Source organism: Watersipora subatra, chromosome 10, assembly GCF_963576615.1.
Source record: "Watersipora subatra chromosome 10, tzWatSuba1.1, whole genome shotgun sequence".
In the NCBI taxonomy this organism is placed as follows: Eukaryota; Metazoa; Bryozoa; class Gymnolaemata; order Cheilostomatida; family Watersiporidae; genus Watersipora; species Watersipora subatra.
The window spans coordinates 55,605,644-55,629,203 of NC_088717.1; the positions used below are offsets into that span (position 1 = coordinate 55,605,644).

General features: G+C 36.1%; 2 protein-coding genes across 3 annotated transcripts; one reads left to right on the forward strand and one right to left on the reverse strand.

Moving 5' to 3' along the window:
* Nucleotides 1-540: 540 nt before the first annotated feature.
* LOC137405742 (5-hydroxyisourate hydrolase-like) lies at nucleotides 541-9,028 on the reverse strand. The gene is made up of 5 exons (XM_068092116.1): nucleotides 9,002-9,028; nucleotides 3,267-3,339; nucleotides 2,699-2,838; nucleotides 2,456-2,591; nucleotides 541-1,030 (listed from the first exon to the last, which is right to left on the reverse strand). The coding sequence occupies exons 2-5, from the start codon at nucleotides 3,333-3,335 to the stop codon at nucleotides 941-943; spliced, it is 435 nt and encodes a 144-aa protein (XP_067948217.1). The 5' UTR covers nucleotides 3,336-3,339; nucleotides 9,002-9,028; the 3' UTR covers nucleotides 541-940.
* A 4,062-nt stretch (nucleotides 9,029-13,090) lies between these two features.
* Nucleotides 13,091-23,107, forward strand: LOC137405741 (N-acetylglucosamine-6-phosphate deacetylase-like). Of its 2 annotated transcripts, none has more exons than XM_068092114.1 (9): nucleotides 13,091-13,203; nucleotides 13,472-13,595; nucleotides 14,343-14,482; nucleotides 16,384-16,660; nucleotides 17,064-17,152; nucleotides 18,847-18,991; nucleotides 20,132-20,261; nucleotides 21,258-21,361; nucleotides 22,917-23,107. In XM_068092114.1, exons 1-9 carry the CDS (start codon nucleotides 13,114-13,116, stop codon nucleotides 23,054-23,056), a joined length of 1,239 nt encoding a protein of 412 aa, XP_067948215.1. In that variant the 5' UTR covers nucleotides 13,091-13,113; the 3' UTR covers nucleotides 23,057-23,107. The 2 variants fall into 2 exon arrangements, with proteins under 2 accessions (XP_067948215.1, XP_067948216.1); XM_068092115.1 differs by having other exon boundaries at nucleotides 14,379-14,482.
* Nucleotides 23,108-23,560: the final 453 nt, after the last annotated feature.

Below are 23,560 nucleotides of genomic sequence, written 5' to 3' on the forward strand. Positions count from 1 at the left end.
TAGTTTCCCTACCCCTGCCTTAGGCTCTTCATGATTTACCTGCGCATATTATAGGCTCTTCATATCCTAGTATTTTTCCTAATGAGTTATATAGCTGGTATATGTAACCATATAAGTAGTGTAGTCCTTGTTCAATCTGTTAATGGTGAAAACAACATCCTTGGATATCCCGAGCCCCTAATCTCAACAACATCTTTTTATTGCTGTCGGTCAAAGTTGTTTGAACAAAGGACTGCTTAAGTAATTATGGAATAAGTCCAAGATCACACCTTCTGGTGCCTCGACCGCTGCCCCGACCGCTGCCCTCAATGACCATACATCGCTGAGAACCTGCACACTGAAATAGTAAAGACAAAAAGCCGACGCTGCACATTTTGTTAGACACTGGCAAAGTTTTTGTTCACCCGTAAAGTTCCAACGCACTTTTAAAGTCATTGTAGAAGCTGAGCAGCATGTGGTGCTTATAGTGTTGATACATGACTAACGAACAGAATGGAGGAATTTATGGACTAGGAATATCAAAAAATGTTTTCATACTGATACAGCACAAGTACCTGGATATTGAATTAATTTAGATAATTTCCAGATTGATAACAAAAGCTCGCTGGCAATGAAAACTAAACAGCAAGCAGCTAAGCATTTTACAGTTGAGATTTTTTTCAAATCTATGCTGTATATACATATGACATTAAGTAGAACATTCCAACATGGGTGACAAGTTTTTCTTAACTTGAAAAAACTGAAAAGCCAATAAGTTTGTCTGATGGAAAAACTAACAAGTACACCTAGACATTGATTATGAAAAAAGCATAAAAATTAGTTCGCAGCAAAGAGAGCTTGATTTCTATACAATCTAAAGAATTAGGGAGCAGCCTGTTTACTTGCATTGATATAAAAGGTTGGCTGATCTTGTGTATGTCATGTGAAATACTGAAGATGTTTAGCTGCCTCTGTAGGTTGAGTATCCGTATGGGCTGAGAAGCAGAGGTATGTGATAATGTTCTGACGGGTTGGTTATACTGAACACTATCTGTAATCAAGCCAAGCTGACTATAACAACGCAGCTCTTTACTCACACCACCCAATTTCACTACACTGTTGTCAGTAATACAGTGCTGACAACATATATATATTAATATATCTAGTGGAAATCTTCTGCCAAAAAAGTGCTCAATGCCGTAAAGGCAGTGCATATATATATAATAGTCAAAATTCTTATCTTCTTTTAAATTATTTTATATATATAGATATATATATATATATATCTATATATATATCTATATATATATATCTATATATATACATCTATATAGTATGTCATACCACATGTAGGATACAGCAGTGTGTGTAAGGTAATTATATCTTATCATCTAATGACCATCATGCCAGATTAACACAGCTGATATCACACTCCTACCACGTCCAACTCTTATCATCTAATGACCATCATGCCAGATTAACACAGCTGATATCACACTCCTACCACGTCCAACTCTTATCATCTAATGACCATCATGCCAGATTAACACAGCTGATATCACACTCCTACCACGTCCAACCCTTATCATCTAATGACCATCATGCCAGATTAACACAGCTGATATCACACTCCTACCACGTCCAACCCTTATCATCTAATGACAATCATGCCAGATTAACACAGCTGATATCACACTCCTACCACGTCCAACTCTTATCATCTAATGACCATCATGCCAGATTAACACAGCTGATATCACACTTCTACCACGTCCAACTCTTATCATCTAATGACCATCATGCCAGATTAACACAGCTGATATCACACTCCTACCACGTCCAACTCTTATCATCTAATGACCATCATGCCAGATTAACACAGCTGATATCACACTCCTACCATGTCCAACCCTTTAAATGCCAAATCACAGAACTGTGGTTTTAATATACATCACGTCTCTTTAGCTGTATTTTATTAGCTTAGATGGCGCTTAGGGTCATTAATTAGCACAGTTGACAGTTACGCGTAAGGGAATGGTTATTAAGCCATCCACAAACACAGCCGTTGTTTTAGTAGAGGTAAGCTTACATGTTACTAGCTTACCAGGTAAGTTACTTGAAAATTCATTGGGTAATTATTTTATTACCCGTGCAACGCAGGGCTTTCGCCTAGTGTATATATATTAATTGTAATGGAATGAGCAAAGGAATATTTGCACGAAATGGACATACACAACACCCTCTGTGGCCGCACTAAACTTGTCTGAAAGCACAGTGTACTAATTTACTGCTGTTCCTAGGCATACAGGCGATTTACAAATGCGCACCAAAGATGTAAGGAAAGTAACACCTTCGCAATGACATTAACATTCAAAAATGGTTTTATTGCAAACAATCTTAACATGAATCAATAGCACAATACATCAACCTCAAACACCAAATTACACATCAAAGCAAAGGCTCAAACATAATTTACCTCAACATAGGGGTAAAATCCTACTGTCCCACTCTGTTTGAAATAATCTTCTGTCTCAAATCTCATCATGTAAGTACCAGCTGTGAACTCTGATGCCGTGAGAAGTCCTGGCAGACGTCCATCAGAGTTAGTTCGCCTGGCAAATTGGATACTTACTAGTAAAGTAGTGTCTTTATTTAATCTAGTCTAGTGAGACATTGACAACATTGATATATCACTATTATCAGGCTTTATATTACATACCCTTCTTTTAATAATGTTGCCTTCGTTCCTTCTAGCCTATGCAGTTTTATAAGAAGGTTACTGGCAGGTTTGCCTGTAGATGTATTCAAGACATGAGTGGTCATCGGGCTAGAGATGGCGGCCGCCATAGCTGTTGTCGTCTGTAAGAAAGCGTATTCCGATTGCTAGCTTTAGGGAAGCATAGTCCTAGGGCCATATTGCTTTTAAATGTCATTTTTTCTGTGTTGGTTATTGTAAGCAAAGTTTGGTTCAAAAGCCATAGCAAGACTAGTTCGCTATAGTTCAAGACTATATTCATTACTAGTAGTAAACCCGGCAATGCCCCAAATCTCTTTCATTTCTATCAGACGGCGGGTGTTTTAAAGCTGGTTCTCAGAAACCAAACAGAGTTTTGCAACCAAATATTTTAGTGACCTGGTGGAAGGCACATGGGTGAAGTTTGTACAAAGTCAGCACAAGATGTAGAAGTGGTTAAGTTGACTAACAGACACGACCACAATGTTTGAAGTGACACAAGTGAGATTTATTCGTATAAAAGCTACAGATCGAAAAGGGGCATCTAACTTACAGCGCTTTGAGATGCAACAACTTGAAGACGCTCCCTTGCTTTTGTAACAGTAGATTTCACTGCACTCATTAGCCTGTGAACAAGTAAATGTACCAGACTACTCTAACATGAGAAACTGTAAGTTGGTATTGTAAAAACCTTCAGGGTCTGTAGTAGATCGTTTCAATAACAAAACAGAAAACATCCTGAAGCGTATACAGGTATTGGATGTATGAAGTGATCTTGTCAATGCTTGAGCAACAATATGTCCAAATTACAGACATTGGAAATACATGAGCTTATGGAATCACATTGGAATTACAATTACATTATAAATTACATTGGAATTACCTAAGTTCAAAATATTTATATAATATATAATATTATATTAAGCATTTCTAACAGCAACTCGCAAAAGAATTGGTTTTAGCACCTGTTAACTACATTGGCAGAAAATAAGCATAACCAGCCCAAGATATGGGCTTACTATTATGATTAGCTCACTTAGCCAGCAATTGCTTTCTGAACAAAAGTCTGGGAAGTTGAATGCCCAGACCACTGTTCAGATTGTTCTAGACTGTTCTAGACCACTGTTGGCCTAGACCACTGTTCTAGACTGTTCTAGACTGTTCAGATTGTTCTAGACCACTGTTCAGATTGTTCTGCTCTTGAAAAAAACAGCACACCAACAACAGCTTAACTATGCTAATAACAGTTACTGTGAACCGACTTAAGGACATTTTTGTCACCACTTTGTGCCTATACACAATAATTCTACAACATAACAATGTCTTAGAAAAACCAAGTAACAAGCTGCTGTGATGCAGTATTAATTCTTTAAGTCAGCAGTTTCAGTTAGGAAAGATAAGTGAAGAACTTCGTCCACCTGCCTGCTGTAATGAATGTACTGTAGCTAGAGAGAGCACTCAACTTGACTAGTTGTCTAAAATCTGGCAACTAAAAACAATAGTAATGGAAGATAATTCAGAGTAATAGTCTAAACCGGGCCTTCCTAAGTTGGTATTCTTTACTGGCGGTTATACTGCTGTTAGACTGCTTTACATGAATGTCAACCGATTCTTAATGCAGATCCTTATGTTTCTCCACCATGACAGTTTATAGGCATGTAGGAACTCATAGCTTTCAGTATTTATTCAAATATGTGTACATATATTCATACTTCAAGAGCTCAATGAGCAATATTTACCGATAGTTTTTCAGTTTGGTTTTAGTAGAATCACAACTCAATATACTTATTGGCTTTACAAGTCAATAAGTATATTGTACTTGAATATATATTTTGTATATAATAATCAACACACCTGCCAACTTAAAACCATAAACCTGCACAAAATAAGTTTCTCATAAAAAATATTTCTTTAATGTTCTGTCTTGATTAAAGAGTTTACGTATCTATCAGGAATACCATGAAATTCAAATGTTGCAAAAGGATTACAAAACGCACAAGCAGCAAAAATTGCATGATTGTGTGCGTTTGAGTAGGATATGTTTTAGGTACAAATGCTTCAGTCAGCAAGCAACAAAAAACTTCTTTGTTGAAAATTTTGCTTATATATGAATAACTGAAACACAAAGAAAAACATGACGCTGATTTGTTATTAACAACAAAAGACTCAAATATAGTAATCCTAATTACTATTAGCAGTAATGTACATGTATATAAAGTGTGCATCATAATATTTGCGCACATCTGTGTAGTTGAGAGTTATCTTCCATAAGTTTATAGTGTAGCAGACATTTTTATTGCGTAGAGAGAACCCCAGTAATTATGGCATTAGATATTGTTGTTTTATGATCTTGATTGGTTAAAACATTATGTACAGTTCTTGCTTAACTGATTGACAAGTGGCTATGCTGAAACACTGTGTAGGCATTGAAGCAGTTGAAATCATTGAGACAAGCCCGCAATATGTGGAGGATTCGTGTAAAGTGGATGATGTTCTTTAAATTTTACATGTATATTGTATCAGAGAACGTAATGCCATAAATGATCAAAATCTATTCAACTCTACATCACCGAATGAGGGACAGTCATTTGAGGCATTTTATTTTGAGTTGCATCAAAAGGCTCAGAAGTGCCAATTTGGTTATGTAGAATTGGACCTAATTCGCGACAGGATTGCTCTAGGCATCCGCAACGAAAGTACTAGGAAAATGCTGGTAGCCTTTGAGAATAATTGTAAACCACAAAAAGCAGTGAAAATCTTGAAAATTACAAAAATTGGCTTCTAAGACAATAGAAAATATCACCTCGCAAGAACTCACCTCTGTCTTGTCAACTAAACCAGTTGAAATCGTATCCCAGTCATCTTGACGACAAAAACTAGCTTATGCAAGTAAATCAAGTGGTGGCAAGTCAAAAAACATGCAGCTACTGTGGAGGAACAACACATCTAAGGTCTCAATGTCCAGCCCGGTCAAATAGGTGAAAAGAATGTAACAAAGTTGGCCACTGGGGAAAGATTTTTAGATCAGTAAACAATTCCAAGTGAGTCCACTTGGCTAAAACAGGGTCTGATGACCTTGCAGAGAAAACTCTGTTTTGCAAGAACCTCAAGATCGATAAAGTTCACAACCAACCAGGATGGTCAGCTATTATAGGAATTAATAACACACCCGTGAAATCAAGCTTGATTTTGGAGCAAATGATTCGGTTATGAAAATTAAAGAGCTGGCCCATGGTCCATCTGGCCCATGGTCCAGATAGTCAATCTTGACCAGGGACAGTTTCGTCTCCATGCTCCTGAAAATCACATCATTAATCTCTTAGGAACTCTTACAGCGTACCTCAAATATGGCATGAAATTTACTACTGAGACTATATACATGTATGTGATAACTAACCAGAAAACCAACCTACTGAGTAGAAAGGCTTGCAAAAACCTTGGGCTGCTTATGTGCAATGTTTACCAGGTTGATAAGGACACAGAGACAATTTATCAGCAATACCCTACAGTCTTCAACGGTCTGTGGTTTGTCAAGGACTGATAACTGGTAACTGATGATAACTGGTAAGTAATAAAAAATGTTTACTGTTGAAAATCAAATGCTACATCGCTATTGCAACAGTCCCCGTCATTCCCTAGAACTTGCTCATTAGGGTCAAATAGTTTAGTGGCTTTTTTATTGATAATACCAGCATTGGTCCCCGCTTGCTGGAGACATTCTGGTCCAGTCTTAATCCAGTCGCCTGACCTGAAACGATGAATCTTGTTATCCTCAAAGCCATCTAAAGCGTTGGCCAGCCTACATCCCTTGAACGACTTGATGGTTAGCGTCTACGGGTGCGTGCGTGCTCAACTTGTCTGCCAAAGTTTATAGGTACATTCTCGTAGTGCTCTGAGGAAGTTAGACACACAACTATGCGGTAGGAGTTTTAATTATTGAAAGCTGAGGCCTAAATGTAGTAGCATCAAACTAGGAATACGCATGATCAAGGTGTATTTATTCACATGCTTGATGCGTGATCAATGCATTTAATATTGCGAAATAGCACTAGTACTAGCACGGTCTTTTAGTACTATATGCCTAGTTAGGCACCCTGGATTACCAATTACCTGAATTTCAAAGTGTCGTTCAAATATATGTGGCCTTCAAATAAAGATGGCCTTCAAATAAAGGGTGTCATTCTATTTTTCAACTCTTCTCCTATAGTGGCGTTCAAATAGAGTTGGCCTTAAAATAAAGGTAGCGTTCCAATACAGGTTTTACGGTATACACTGCCTGCTCGGTACCACCTCTGCTTTCTAAGGTTAAAGATAAACTCCAGGAGACAGTAGAGATGGGTGTTATATCTCCGGTAAAAGAGGTCACAGAATGGTGTAGTGGAATAGTGCCGCTACCAGATGGATCCACGTGCATATGTGTGAATCTGTCCTATCTAAATCAGTCAGGCGAGAAATTTATCCAACTGCTTGTGTTGATGACAGTCTGGCTAAGCATGGACAGAGTGAGATTTTTTTCGGTTTGATGCCAATTAAGGGTTTCATCAAATCAATCTCACAAAGCACTCTCAATTGCTGACCATTTTACTTTAATACTTTAATAAGGTGTTTCTACCAAAGCACTCATCTCTGAATTGCATACATAACGCTCAGAATGATGACCCAATTCTGCAAAATTTAATAGAATTATGTCAGTGTAGCTGGCAAGCCTAGAAAAGTGAAAATCTGTAACTTATGCCGTAGTTTGATCCTCAGAACCACCTGACTGTAGACAGGGAAGTGTTGCTCTATGATAGGAGGCTTTTGATACCTGGCGGTCATCAGCTAGAGATGCTCAAACTTGTACACAAGGGCCATCAGGGCATATCAAGATGTAGAGCGCGAGCAAGGCAAGATATATGGTAGCCAGGCATGAGTGGTGACATCGAAGCGTTAGTTCGTCAATGCAACATCTGTCAATAGGTTCTCTCTACTCTAAAAAAAACACTGGCACCAAGTTCCTTCCCCGATCGGAGATAGGAGAGACCCAAGATAGACCTGTTTGAATTAGACAGAAAGGTCTACCTTCTCGTTGTAGACCACTACAGTTGTTGGATTGTGGTTCATGAAACTATTAAGAACCAGACTTCAGTCAACACAGTGACAAATTTTAGACGAAGTCTTTGCAACACATGGGTTTCCAGACTCAATAGTATCAAACACTGGTGCTCAGTTTGCAAAGTTCTCAGCGGTATGCAACAGACAACACTTTTACGCTCATTACTTTATCACATCGCTATCTCCAAGCTAACAGAGAGGCAGAACATACAGTTGGCACCATGAAATGCCTCATGGTTAAAACAGGGAACCTCTCCACAGCTTTTCTGAATTATCGATCAACCCCTCTAGAGATTGGATAGTCAATCTAGCCAATCAGCAAGATATTAGCAGCCGTGAGAATGACAAGTGCAAGTACCCAGCTGAGCTTTACAATACACGTCATTGTGCTAAAAACACTCCAGAGGTAAAACCAAGTCAACAAGTACACATCTGGGATCAGAAGGCCACAGGAGTAGTCTTATGACAGGTAGCTCTTCATTCCTAAAATATAACTAAAGAAGCAGACAACACAATGCATCAAAACAAATCAGCCGTCATCTTAATGACAGTCCCTATGGATAATCAGATGATCACACCAGCAAGACTACAGTGTAGACTAGTAGATACACCTAAAAGTGGCAGAACATTCAGCCTCCGAACATTAACAATAGGCTGCGGCATGATCGAAATCCACCACCATGTCTTGTGAAAAACTACCAAACATCCCTTTGATAATGACATGCATACCTTATGACGTACTTTTTATACTGCAGCGAATCTTACTGATAATCCTTTTTATTTTATTTTTGGATTGTACCATGCACAGTGTAAGTTGCATTTGTAGTGTTTTAAATTCCAGAAGAGGAGATGTAGTGTAACTAGTCTTGCATATTAAGTGTTGTCTTTCCTTACATATGTTTGCGTTACGTGTTATTTTTGTTGTCCTAAACATGGGGGCATTCTGGATGCAAGTTAAGTAAAATAAATTGCAAGCAAAACTACAATTCTTGCCCAATACAAACCTCTAGCCACTGAAGATCCAAACACAATAATACTACAACATTAGTCAACTCAAATTGATCAAAACTAACTTGGTAAATTTTTCATACTTCTGCTAAATTAAAATTAGAGTAATAAAATTTTTTGTGTCTTTTACAGTTGTTGTTGCGGTTTGTGTTCGCCTAAAATGTACGTAACAAAGTTTTACATTACCGATTTTGATTGCTCGCCCACTTTTTGTAGACCTTGACATAGCAGCTATGTCAAGATCGACTAAAATCTATTAATTTACGGTAATTTTATTCAAAAGAGCGAACGATTTTGATTTATAAGGTTATATTTTTCAGCGAACCCTTTACGTCTATGAACTACGCGATAGTAAATGTGAACTTACACAACATTTTAGTAAATTTTACCAGAATGTATAGGTATTTTTTTCTATCAATGCAATTGTTTTTATGTTTGGGATAATCTGACTGCTGGCATGTTTCAAGATTTAAGTTGACAAAACTTGATGGCAGTTAAAACGTTTGATAGATCCTAACACTTTTAGTTCCGCAATCTGATTGCTTAGCGTTAGCCGCAGTTTATTCAAGTCAACCGTTATACATACTCTGCACATCTGTTTGCACTGCTGGTTGTCCTATTTTATTAAATTTAGACATTTCCTGTCACAAATATTTCTGCTAGTAAACCTGCATAGATATATTTACATGTATATCAATTTAACGCATATATTATTATACGTAACAGATTTCCATTATTAGTGATGTGCTGCAGATTTTTATTATTAGTGATATCAGTTAAGAGGGGCTAGTTTTTAAACGCAGTAAGGTATTCTTTGTTTGAGTTGTAATCCATGTGTTTGGGGTTTGAGAGGTTGACGTACCATAATAAAGGATTAGCTATTTTTATAGAACTTTCTGTTCATTAATTTATACATGTTCTTTTATCATGCACTTAGCTCATGTGTAGGTTGCATAATATAACAACATCTTTGTAGGGTCTGCGCTAATGTTATGTTTGTAATACATTGACATGCCTCAAGATTTATGTCCCATCTATAAATACCATAGCCTTTTCAAAAATGTTGAAAATTGCTGGCTGTTGAAACTATTTCAATGCTGATTAGGTGGAACTGATTAACATATTATGTTTTGTTCAATACTTACCCTAGATAGTATTTTAGTTTCTGTTTCCACTTTGCAAGTAAAATTGCTGGTAGTGTTACTAATGGATTACAAAAAGCCAAATGGATTACAGCACACTGAATGCTCAATAATAAATAATAATAAAAATTAAAGTAGTAGCTGCTGAAGCAGTTGCACTGATCATGCAGACGCAATATAGTGGAAGGGGAACTGAAAACTAATAGGATTTTGTTCCAGTAATTTTTAATGTATGAAGGAGTGTTATAATAGCGCTGTAACGATGGCATAGATTACTTCTCAATTATTGATAATGTTAGCGTGGAAGAAGTATTTAAGTTGCATGCAGAATTCCGAAGGTTTCACTTTAGTAGTCTAAGTTGTTTAACGATACCAGAGTGGAAATGTTATATTGGTTTTTTGTTTTGTTTCAAGTGTTTAAGCCTCTTTGCCATTTTGTTAGCAACTAACAAGAAATACTTTTAAGTCATAATTTTTTAGGTTTTTTGTCTTAACTAAATCCCGCTAAACATTTAAAGATCAACTGAAATACACATTGCGTGACATTGTAAAAAATTTAATGAAAGCTGATTAACAAACAAAAAGAAAAACTTGCAGGTTTAATTCAATTTGTGTTCTTTATTTGCACATCTAAAACACATTGTAACTATCTGAACTAAACGATAGTAACAATAAACAGTATGTTAGATAGATTCACCCAAAATTGGAAATGCTTATGCATGTGCTTCTGTATTTGTATGTATACGTAATTTAGGTGAATTCAGCTTAGGTCTAATAGTATTTACTTGTCAGGCTCAAAAAAGCAGGACTGCGGACCAGTCCTTGAAATATGTATGGAATTCTAAGCAAGCTGGATATCAGAATACTGCTTAAATTGACATAACAGATCTGAGTCCTTTTTCAATTATGCTACTTTTGTGTGATATATCAAGTTTTTATAGGTTGGTGAACTACTGAAGTTATTCTTAAGTTAAATAATAAAGGCGGCAGCGAATAACAATAATTTTTAAGTACCTCAACTCACAACACCATACAATTCCAACCATCTATCTGCAACCTAGCAACATACATCCATACATTTTGAAATAAGCAGAATAGTTCAAAACTGATTAATACTTGCAGTTCCAAGTTAGTTGTGACTGTTTCTATTAAAGCCATTGTAATTTTGACCAAATACTGTATATACTCATATATCCGTCGATGTTATGTACAAGTCAATCGGTATTTTAAGACAAAAATTGAATTATTGTAGGTATTATTTATGTATATGACATCCATCGCTGTTCCAGAATATTTTTGAATAATTATATCGATGAGTTTTGCGAGAAGAATTGGAATGTAGAAAAATCTGCTAGCACTTTTTTGGAAGTACAAACCAAAATCCATTGAGACATGCTCCACTGCAAAACTATTGCAATGCCTCTGTGACGTATGTGAAACCATTAACCTTCTTGAAAAGAGTTCGCTTTCAATAGCTAAATTGCTACGAGTAGCAGGTAAAAGGCCGGCGAGCCATGTTCTAGCTTTTCCCCCACTCTGTCATTCTTATGTGCATTTCCTAAATTAGGTTAACAGAAAATGTGAGTCGTGTAGCATTGAAATAGTTATTGAGTTGTGGAAGATAGCAGGGAATATAATTGGTGGTCCACATGCGAAGTGGTAAAAAGGGTTCTTTAAAGCCAGCCATTGAAAAAGCTTACTAAGGTTGTGTGCTACAGTTGGAGAAGCGGAATTCCAAAAATTAATCTGCAGAAACTGGTTCCTTTTGGAAGGCACGTATATATAGACAGGTCCCAACCACGATCTTATCAGCTCTGTCAGGACAAATCTTTAGAAGAAGAATGTTTAACCGTTGTTAACTTGGCTCAAAATTCTACCCACCATAAAATAGATTAATTCCTTCATTATAATTTAGCATTGTACAATATACACTATGTGGTTACAGATGTGTTTATATCTGCATATCAGTGTCGGAATGAAATTATCTATTTGTTTAGGAGTTGTCCCACTTGTATTAAAGTTTTAGTGATTAGGATGAAGCATACAAAACACCGCAATATATTCCTGCAAGTCAGTAAACACGAACTGACTCGTCATGCTGTGCTACAATGTTCATTAAGCGCCTTATGACTATCATGTTGTACACTTGTGGCGTGCATCCTGACAATACATCCCAAAATCATCAATATATTATGGAACAATAGGCCGATTTTAAAATTGTTTACAGCTTTGCATAGCTAACATGTTATATTACGACATACTAAAATTTCAAAAAATATAAAAAATTTTACACAAGATTCTCACAATAAAAAATCTTACTCAAATTGGTATCAAGAAATAGTAAAATTGACTGCCTCATAAAACAATTAGTGAATTCTCAGATGCTATAAATGCAAGACTCGCGGATCAGTTGTTATAGTCTGTCTCTTATGTTCTTGAGCTATATTATATGGCTAGTACTTCAAGACAGGATTAGTTCAGCAGTCTAAAAGTATTAGTAATGCAGTAGGCCATTAAAATTTTACTTCAGTTTTGCCCACACTAATGTCAATAGAGTAGCAACTGTTATGCTAGCTCGCCTTTAGTTTGAGGAGATCATTTCAGAAGCCTGACGCAAATTAGTATTGGTCATAGAAAAGTAAATTCTGTCCTCCATCACAAGATGTACCTGCGACCTTTTATTTGTTTTGTACGTCTTAGGGATTTGCCAGGCCTTCAATGCTCTCTTTGTCGAAAGGTGGTGTCAACATTAATGATTTGCTCTTTTTGTTAGGCTTACTGAATTCCTGATCAAATGCATTTAAAATCTTTTTGTACTAATTACATCAGCATATTGCGCTACTTTTCAATAATTTAGCAAAGTTTTTTGTTGCTTGCACAACTTCTTTTTTTTGTTTGCATATTCTAATTTTATATATTATTTAAAACCTGTTTTTCAAGTTTTACGCTTTATTTGTATTGTTTCTCTGAGTTATGCTTTTCAAATAGTCTGAATTTCCTAACAACCAGATTGTTTGAAATATATATAATATATAGGGCTGTGAGTGCAAGTTTCTATTTTTAAAAACAGTTTCAAATGTTTTGGATTATTTCAGTGATGCTTTACCACACATGTTTTTTAAAACTAATAGAATATGTGTTTAATTCAAACTGAAGATGACTCAAGTCGAGGTGACCGGAACTATCACCAAATTCCATAACTGCAGACTGTTAAAGAATCACTCGATATACTGGGAAGATATATGGGTAAGTTAATGCAATAACTTCATTCCCAATATTTCATTGATTTCATCAAGATGGTAGTAAATGAGTCTACTAATGTAGGCATTTGGTAACCAACTAACAAATACTTTCATGTAATATAGGATGCTAAATACACCAAGTTTGTTCAAAGTTGCTTTAAAATAACAATTTATAGTGTTTATTGTATCGTGTGTATTTCACTTGTGTACGTCCTGTGATTGCACTATAACTGTTGCTTGATTTGGTTTGTAGTAAGTTGCTGTTGTTTCAGGTCAGAGATGGCATAATTATTGATCCTCAGAAGTGCTTCTATGGAGAAAGACGTGATCCAGACATTAAAGTGAATTGTGGAGGCAACATAATTGCACCAGGTTATATTGAGACACAGATCAATGGTGAGTTACAGTCTGTGAGTAGTCATCACCTCACTAGTCAGTGGCTGTCAGCTCACTAGTCAACAGTTGTCAGCTCACTAGTCAGTAGTTGTCAGCTCACTAGTCAGTAGTTGTCAGCTCACTAGTCAGTAGTTGTCTATTATAGTAGTTTTGAAATAAAATATTATTTTATTTCAAACAAAAGTATTTTCAAAATTATGTTATAGATGAGTCGTAAAAAAGGGCAACAATTAGTAGAATCAAATGTTTGGGATGTCATTTAAATTACGTTTTTCTGTTAAGAAAACGGATATTAGGTTCTGTCTTATTATAGTGGTAGTATAAACTCTATTTACAGAGGTCAATGCCATTTACAGCAAATCAGACCATGAGGCAAAAGTAACAACAAAAGATAGTAAAGTAAATTATGTATATTGAAAGAAAAAGCTCTTTTCACATAACGCCGTTCTATAATGTAAATTGGCAAGGTGTTGGTGTTTGGTACAAGGTGTGGTGGTTTTTTGGGAAGCAGGAAAGTCATTATTCTTCCTTAAAGTATTATTTATTAAACTGATTCATTAGTGGTTATGAATGGCATGAATTGTACATTTTGTTTAATCACTTGCAATGCGTGCAACATTCTACCTGGCTTTTCAGAGGTTTTTTTACAGTAAACACATTTCAGAATACATATAAAATGACTATGCCCAGTGTGAATGCCAACTTTGTAGTTATCATGTCAGCTGAAAAGTGAGTGAATATTTACAGGTGCATTTGGTGTAGATTTCTCAAATCACTCCTTAGACATGCAGGTAGAGATAAAGAAGGTAGCAGAAGGTCTGATGGCACATGGGGTTACTTCTTTCTGCCCAACTGTTATAACGTCACCCAGTGATGTCTACAGAAAGGTCAGTGGTAAATTCATTATTATGCCTCTCACAGGACCACAAGATGTTTATATGAATATATTTGTATTCCCACAACCAAAAACGAGCGGAGCGATTGTTTGGGAGATTTATGATAAATGCATGTGCACACAACTCACGAAAATTATTCATCAACGCAGTCGCAAACCCTTATACCGAAATCTCATCAGCAAATTTAACCATTTTTCAATGGAGCCGTTTAAGTATAATAATGATACAAAACACATATAAACCTATTTAAATATGTTACCAAGTCTTTATTATTTGTAGATAATATCCTAAACCTTACCCATCTGATCGGATGATACACAAATAGACAGATTAATTTGGCCTAAATTCACAATAAAAAAACTTGACAAGCCTTATTTTTAACAAAATTAGGAGCGGCCAACGATACGCCAATAAAGCCGTGCGACAGATAGTAGAACTATTAAGCAAGGCGCAGTTCACGAGAAAAACGTGCTCATTTCACCTGTCTATAGCATTGTCTAATTGCCGAAGGTTTCTAATATTTTTCCAATGTAGGTTTTTAATATCTTGCAAAAATATTTAATTATTAGAATAATTGTTCGATTTTATAAAATTATTATAAGATGTAATTATAAGAATAATTATTCGAATTTATTTACCCCAATTTTTCTGTAATATACATAGACCGTTTGAGGCGTAGACCGATTTACAGGTACGAAATTGTGGTACACAGCTTATCAGCCTATGTTTTTTTCTAATTACCGAAAGTTTCATTAAATTATTTAAAATGTCAGCCAAAATTCGTTACATCTTATGTACAAGCTAGGGCCGAACTACAATGCCCCTTTACAACGAGAACTTTTTTTATTTTGCTCCAGTTTGCAGAAAACTTCCAGGCGTGTAAACGCTCATATTTGCTTTCTGTTAAAGATCGCTATCAAAACCATTCTACATTCAACACAACCAACTTTCAAACTGTGTATATTACACAGCAGCTTGCCATTTTACTTCCAATACTGCATTTCAGAGATATAATAAACATATTTCCTTATTACTGTTGTTAAATTACATACATTACAGTAGGTTAGGCCTACAGCTTTAATTAATATTCATTTTATTGTTGTAAAACATAGGCTTGAGATAGTAGTAGATTAGGTGCGATTTTTTTACAACCTTTTGTTTCGCATAATTGACTTTTTGAATTTAATTTCAAAACAACTTGACAACTACCATGGGCATACAACTTCCTTAAACACCACGTCGTGGTTGACGCAGTGGCCGTCCACGTGTCTCTCAATTATTACAGCTCAATAGGAGGATAAATAGAAGGTCCTCACAGCAACTATCAACATCAACTGCTAATGTTCAACAACACACTTCTCAAATTAATAACAACACGACTCATTTGATTCAGAGAATTCTTTAGTAGATGTTGTAGGTGATGTAAATGACATGGACTTGGCAGCCCTTTGTTTCGAGATGATGATCATGATTTTATGGACATCATTGACCATGAAAATATTGCACAAAACAATATTGCTCCTCCCAATGCTGCCCCCTCCCCCCCCTTCATCACATTCCTCATTTTCAATCTTTAGATTGTCCTGATTTTCAAGAACTGCGTAACAACTTTCTAGGTAGACTTGACAACAACATATCACAGCTCACATGTACTGGATGTAATGAGAAACATTTACACTATACTCTGTCAATTCCTGCTGACAACTACTTTTTCAACAACCCGCACTACCATTTCTTTTTTCCATTATCACTTATTCCATTATCAGGTCGTGGGCTGTATGACAGGAATATTTCTAGTTTATAAAATGTAGTTATTATTTTTCTTTCACATTTAAAATTGTATTGAAAGACTCTACTATGAAACGTAATAGCTTAGTTTCACCATATTCTAGATTCTTCCGACCATCAGCCGGTGCAATGGAAGCAGGGAGGGGGCTGGAGTGCTAGGGCTTCATTTAGAAGGGCCATTCATAAGTAAAGCAAAGAAAGGTGCTCATCCAGAAGAGTGCATAGCCTCAGATCTAACTGGAGGACTAACTACAGTGGACGAAATGTACGGCTCACATATGATTGATAGGACCTCGATAGTAACGATTGCACCGGAGCTACCCGGCGCTTTGGAGGTCATTTCTGCTTTAAGCAAAGATAGGGGCATACGAGTCTCTATAGGTTTGTAGCTATCATCTTCAAAATCGACATTCAACTTGAATATATAATTATATTCAAGATGAATGCCGATCGTGAAGAATGTATAAAACAAAAAATTATATTTTTCATATTACCAGTTTTGAAACGACTGTAGTAGTTGGGCAGATGAAAGGCCGTTTTGTTTATCTTTTGTAAAAACAAAAGATTGTGGGACTATTCCTTGTATTAGTCAAGCAATACCATTTTTACTACTTTTTTCAGTACTTATTCGTAGGAATGAGGAAATCATCCGCTCTATTCATCAGTTTTTGCATATTTTTCGTATCTAATTTCAGACACAAAATGATATTCATATGAACTGATGGTATATTAACAACTTGGTTACACAGTGAAGAAGTTCTATCTACATGCTAATGCCTTTCAGGTCACTCAGAGGGTACGATCAAGGATGGTGAGAGAGCTGTGAGGGCTGGCGCTACATTCATAACTCACCTATTCAATGCTATGCTTCCAGTAGGTGTCTCTCAGCGAATCATGTTAGTTTGTACTATTCATTTCTATGCTAGCGGTAGCTGCCTCTCAACCAATAATGTTCGTTTTTGCCATTCAATGCAGTGCTACCGGTAGGTTTCCCTCAACCAATCACATAGGTTTTAAATGGTTTGAACGCTTTTGTTTAGCGCAAATGCATCAAAGTCACGGCTCGGGGGCTACATCTGGCCCACCTTGTAATCAGTTCTGGCCCGCAAGATCATTTTATACTATTGTTATTCGTGGCCGATCGATATAGAGCACTGATTACATAATACTGCACAGAACTACTGATCTCATAATGCAATGCTTCAACTGCCTTGCTGCGTACTTCTCGAGTCAATCTAACCTGAAGTTTGTTTTAGAATGATATTCCTGTCGGTTTTTATCTATACTTATGTTACAGAAACATTTTAATGTTTTAATGTGTTGAATAAATGTTTATCCTGTTCGGCCCGCGACCTCGATTGTGTTTTGAATTTTGGCCCCTTGTACAATTGAGCTTGACATCTCTGGCTTAGCGTAATACAGTCAAACATGGATAACTCGCCCACGGATAGCTCGAACACATGGCTAACTCGAACGGTTTCTTTGGTCCGTTCCCACGTAATGATAAATTGCTATAGATAACTCGAACTCAACACTGTTAACTCGAACTGTTTTTTGCCCAACGGCTACCGAAACGGTTGTTATCGCTTTAGAAAGTCACTTTATTCCAAGCCATAAAGGTAAACCTCCATTAAGGCAAACCATATTCCATAAAGGTAAACCTCAACTTTTCGTAATTCATAAGCGTCGTTATTACCACCATCGGCAAAATATTTTTGTCAATGACTTTTCTAAAGGTTTGGTGAAATTTGATTTATACCAAACATCCGCTTAGCGATCGCCCTTCGGAAGCAAGGTAAAGTGAGGTAATCTCTGCATAAACTTCAAGAAAAATCGGCAAAATTGATCGTGGGTAAAACGTTCAAAAGAAAAAGATGTCTTTTCTTTTGAGCATTTCAACAACGATCAAGTTTTGCCAATGTCAATCTAAAAACGTCCTGGCAATAACATAACCTCAAACAACAAACCAATCTCAAGTGATGGAAAAATCTCTATACTTTTTGATAAAAACGTTTTAAACTTTACATTAGAAGCATTTAATTTGAAACAAGCCATTTGTGCTTTTGATTTATATTATAGTTTGTATATGTACATGTATCTACTAATAAATAAGTAAATACATGGACTTGTGACAGTGCTCTGATAACTTGAACGCTCTGATAATTCGAACACTTTCGCTCGGTCCCGTGAAGTTTGAGTTATCCATGTTTGACTGTACTCAACTGTTACAGTGGGACTCGTCCACTCTTGACTCATCAATCATTGATTTTGATCAATAAGTCAGTAATCAAAATTTGTTCTGATTATTTTGATGGAATCAAATTACATGTAATCAAAATCTCTTTTGATTATTTTAAAATAGTCAACATTTTGATATTCAAAATATTAAAAATTACTTTGATTATTGAAAAAAATAATCAGTCTATCAATTTTCCCTCAAACAGCGCCTGTCCTTGGCAAACATTTCTCTTCATGTTAGCTGTTGCAAATTACTTTGACTTGTTTGCTTTTGTGGCACGACATGTTTATGCTGCTATTAATAAAAATGAACATCTCGTCTGCTGCAGTTTCACCATAGAGATCCTGGTCTAGTTGGATTGCTCACTAGCTGGAAGCTGCCTAAAGACTCTATGGTGTACTATGGAATAATTGCTGACGGTATTCACACACATCCCGCTACAATGCGTATAGCCCATAGGACCCACCCCAATGGTAAGCCTTAGCCCATAGGACCCACCCCAATGGTAAGCCTGACTAGCGAACTGCTTGTACCCTCCATTTTTATCAGCTGCACGGCAGAATCAGCCATGATGTCATACGCTGTAGTGATTGTTGATGTCTTTCACGGGTACATTTTTTTGTAACAGTTTGTATAGTGCATACACCATCTTGTCAGCATCTAATGAAGATTTGACATATTATTTTGTAGGGTTACGGTTAATATTATGTGGCCATATTTGTACACAATGTATGTAATTTGGCTGACCAGTCTGAAGGGTAATGTTGTTTCCAGTGTAATGCTGATACGGATATGGATTTGTTTTTGTAACAGAAAACATTTGAAACTTCCCTATCATTGTGACTATAAACTGAAAGTTGTCATGTCTAATATTTTGCGATTGTGTAAGCTTCATATCTACATACGGGTAGATATATACTAACCGGTAGATATATACTAACCGGTAGATATATACTAACCGGTAGATATATACTAACCGGTAGATATATACTAACCGGTAGATATATATACTAACCGGTAGATATATACTAACCGGTAGATATATACTAACCGGTAGATATATACTAACCAGTAGATATATACTAACCGGTAGATATATGCTAACCGGTAGATATATGCTAACCGGTAGATATATACTAACCGGTCGATATATACTAACCGGTCGATATATACTAACCGGTAGATATATACTAACCGGTAGATATATACTAACCGGTAGATATATACTAACCGGTAGATATATACTAACCGGTAGATATATACTAACCGGTAGATATATACTAACCGGTAGATATATACTAACCGGTAGATATATACTAACCGGTAGATATATACTAGGACACTTGCCAGTCTCGTGTACTGTGAGAGATCGTCATGAGTAATCAGCAGATGCATAATTATTCAGTGAAGCGGTAAGGCGGCCGAGTGATGCAGTGGTAGCGCTTGCTTTTGAATCTGACTCCCGGGTTCGATTCCCATGCGGGACACTCTTTTTTCTAACACTCTTAGCATGGCTTTGGACAGACAGACATTGTTCATATTATAGTAATTATTCTCAAGTGTGATATTTACACTTCGTGTGTGTATTTCTGTCTTTACTAACTGTTATACAGGGATAGTTCTGGTGAGTGACTCGATGTGTGCAGCAGGTCTTAGCCCGGGCACTTACCACTTTGGTCAACAGACTATAGATGTAAAAGAAAAGAAGGCATATGTTGCTGGAACTGAGACACTTGCAGGCAGGTTGGAAAACTTAGCTGTTTAAATGGTAGTGACTGCCAGTATTTCTATATCTTGCGTGTATGTCTGTGTTATATCTCATTGCTAGCCAGACTGGAATTGGACAAAATAGATGCTTTAAATGTGGAAATAATGCTATCTTTTAATTTGAAAATTGAGGTATTGTTTATTAATTCCTCACATAAACAGATCTTAGCCCAACTGCGAAATTATATTGTGTCTTATAGTAACACCTCAATCAAATGCTTGGGCTTCTGCATGCCGACTATGGGATAGAAGTTAGATAAACTTGTGCCTTAAAATTCAACTTTATAAGATGATTTTGAGATGAAATTTCAATTATAAAATATAATAACTCTTCATAAAATTACTGTCAACTTTTAACACGCTGCTTGTGTATAGTCGGTGTTGGCCAATAGGACTCAACTAGGATCAGCCAATGCTAATAAAGAAGTGATACGTTCAACATAACAATAAATATGGCCAAGACAAAACAAGACTGATACAATAATATAAATATGTGAATACGAATATATGCAAAATGTGTAATTGCTGAAAAGCAAGCGTGTTCCACCATTGGCTAATTCACTGTGACAACTCAGCACACATCGATTGCTGAAGTTATCAGCACATATCGATTGCTGAAGTTATCACAATCACAGCTGAGCGATTCACGATTTGCTGTGTCGAGTTTGTATTTAACTGATGTGAGAGAGAAATGTGTGGCTTACTAAGTCACTTGCTGTATATGAGCCTAGAGTGACTCCTCTTAGGTTGTCTAATGTGTTAGTTTAGTAATAGGAACCTATGTAGGAAATTCATAGTTCCTGAGAACCAGCTATGTGTAGAACAGAAGCAGCATGATAAGACATGTTTTTGCAAGAATTTGTTTCAGGCATATTTACTAATTAGTTTACAAATTTATTTCCCATTGTAACAATTGGATTATTTGCGGTATAGGGAAGAACTATGGTCAAACTGTGGTTTGCTGCGTTTTAGCATAGCATTCCTTGATGAGTGTGTCCAGACATTTTACAACGGGACAGAGTGCAGCAAGGTAGAAGCTTTAGAAGCTGCAACACTACATCCTGCATTACTTCTCGGTTGGTAGATACATTTTTATTAATATCTGTCGTGCTGCCGTAAAGTGACTAACTTCTTTTCAACACTAATGGTCAGCTACTTTATTTCATTTTCAAATTAGCACATTATAAATTTGAAATATTTTGTATGCCAAATGTAAATGATTTCGCATGAATAATTAGAGGTTGCCAGCTTTTACACAACAAAATAATACTCAACATACCAAGGTAACAACATATACAAGTTTTTAGCAAGTCCTGTTGGATAGAGAATCTAAACTGGAAAACTGTACGCCAAATAAAATTTGTACAACATACAGCTTTTGGTAGATTGTGTTATTGAAAAACAGTATAAATTATATGCCTAAAATCTATTTGAACGCCACCATATGGAAAAGGGTGAAAAATTCACCGCTACTCTTTAATTGAACACCACCTCTATTAGGCCGCCACTTTGACATTTCTTATGTTTGATCTTTATGAACCCATAATAAAAAGTTATCGATAGAAAATTATCCACAAAATGGTACTAATAATGACTCAGTTATATCAAAAACAATTCTTTCATTGTTGCTGTAGTGATTGCCATGAATTTAGTGACGCTGCGATTGAAAAGTTCAATCATCACAATCGTCAGAACTATACTCTGATTTGAAATCGCTACGGTCTAAATCCTATCCATTGTCTGCAGATTCATTTGTAAGATGGTTTGCATTCTTATCTGAAGACTTTCAAATGGGTTGATGAACGATGAGAATACTCTTCAGGAACACCGAATAATGTAATAGCAGCCATTTTTATGGCATACCGAAGTACATTTTCTAGCTACAAAGCTTCAGTTTTTTCTTTAAAACTGAAAGCGACACCATCGAAGTAATTAATGACTGTATCCAGCTAAGATCTTTTACTCTAAGTCGTTCCTTGTTTAACTCGATATGATAATTCGACCTTAATGAAAATATGGTTTAGCATTACTACTGAGGCCAATGGCAATAACTTACTATACTATATATACTATACATTATATGTAATATTTGTTAGGATTATACAAACAGAAAGCTGAAGCGCGGGTATAGTAAAACATTGATGACAAAAACAGAAGTACCGCCCTAAATTTGATTCAGTGTTTGTATTGGGTAACAGATTTTGCAGCCACTGGCGCTAGTACCAATTTGAAAATGGATGCATCCAATTTTCATGGTAATATTGGTAAAACCATGTCTTCCATTATATTGGTGTGTCAAAATATTGACAGTTGTCTATTCATGTTGTACATTGTCATCTCCCATAAAAAATATTGTAGTTGTGACCTTTGTTACTTTTGCTAGACTTTTCCGTTAGTCATGAATATTTATCAGAAATAAATAAATATTGTAATAGCATACAAACTGTTGCATACAGATTCTAGGCTGTCTTGCCAGTTTAGAGTTTACGTAGTGATGAAGTTAGTGTGCCAGAGACCACCTTTTCTCTACAGTTGCAGCAAGTTTGGGTCCTGCCATAGAAATCATTGTAAGTTTATTACTAGCCCAGTTTTTACTGGAGCTAGTAACAGACAACTCCATATTACACACAGGTATAGAGGACAGGAAGGGAACATTGGAATATGGCACTGATGCCGACTTCCTAATCCTTGACGATGACCTACAGGTGACTCACACTTACATAGGAGGACAGTGTGTCTACAAACTACCCACAAGTCTAATTCAACTATGATTCTGATTCGTGCAATTCATGCTGAGGAGGTATTTTTGAGTTGAATCGAATTACTCTATAAGCACACTGTAGCATTTTTGATGTTATTTTGAACTATTTTATGTTGTATTGTTTATTTAAAATAACCAAAATGCTCATGCCTAGCAAATAATTTTTAGATCTCATCTCAACTGTTACCAGATCTACTGAAATATGCAAATTGTTTCGCAAGTACTTTGGCAGTTACTGCCTAAGCATGAAAATTAGCAATTTGATGTGAATTAAGAATATGATATGTGATCTGAGCTGAGGAGGTAGGAAATAAACATTTTGCTGTAAACTTGTTATTTTTCTTAATATTTTATTTATGTTCATTTATTCATTGTTGGTGTTTTTAGACAAAATTATTTATATACAAAAAAATGTAAGTTGTTGTCCATGACTCCATGATTTATTGATATAGAATTAAGTTGTTCATCGCTATTTTATGGCAGACTCTCGAAAAGATCTGTTACTCAGCTGTGT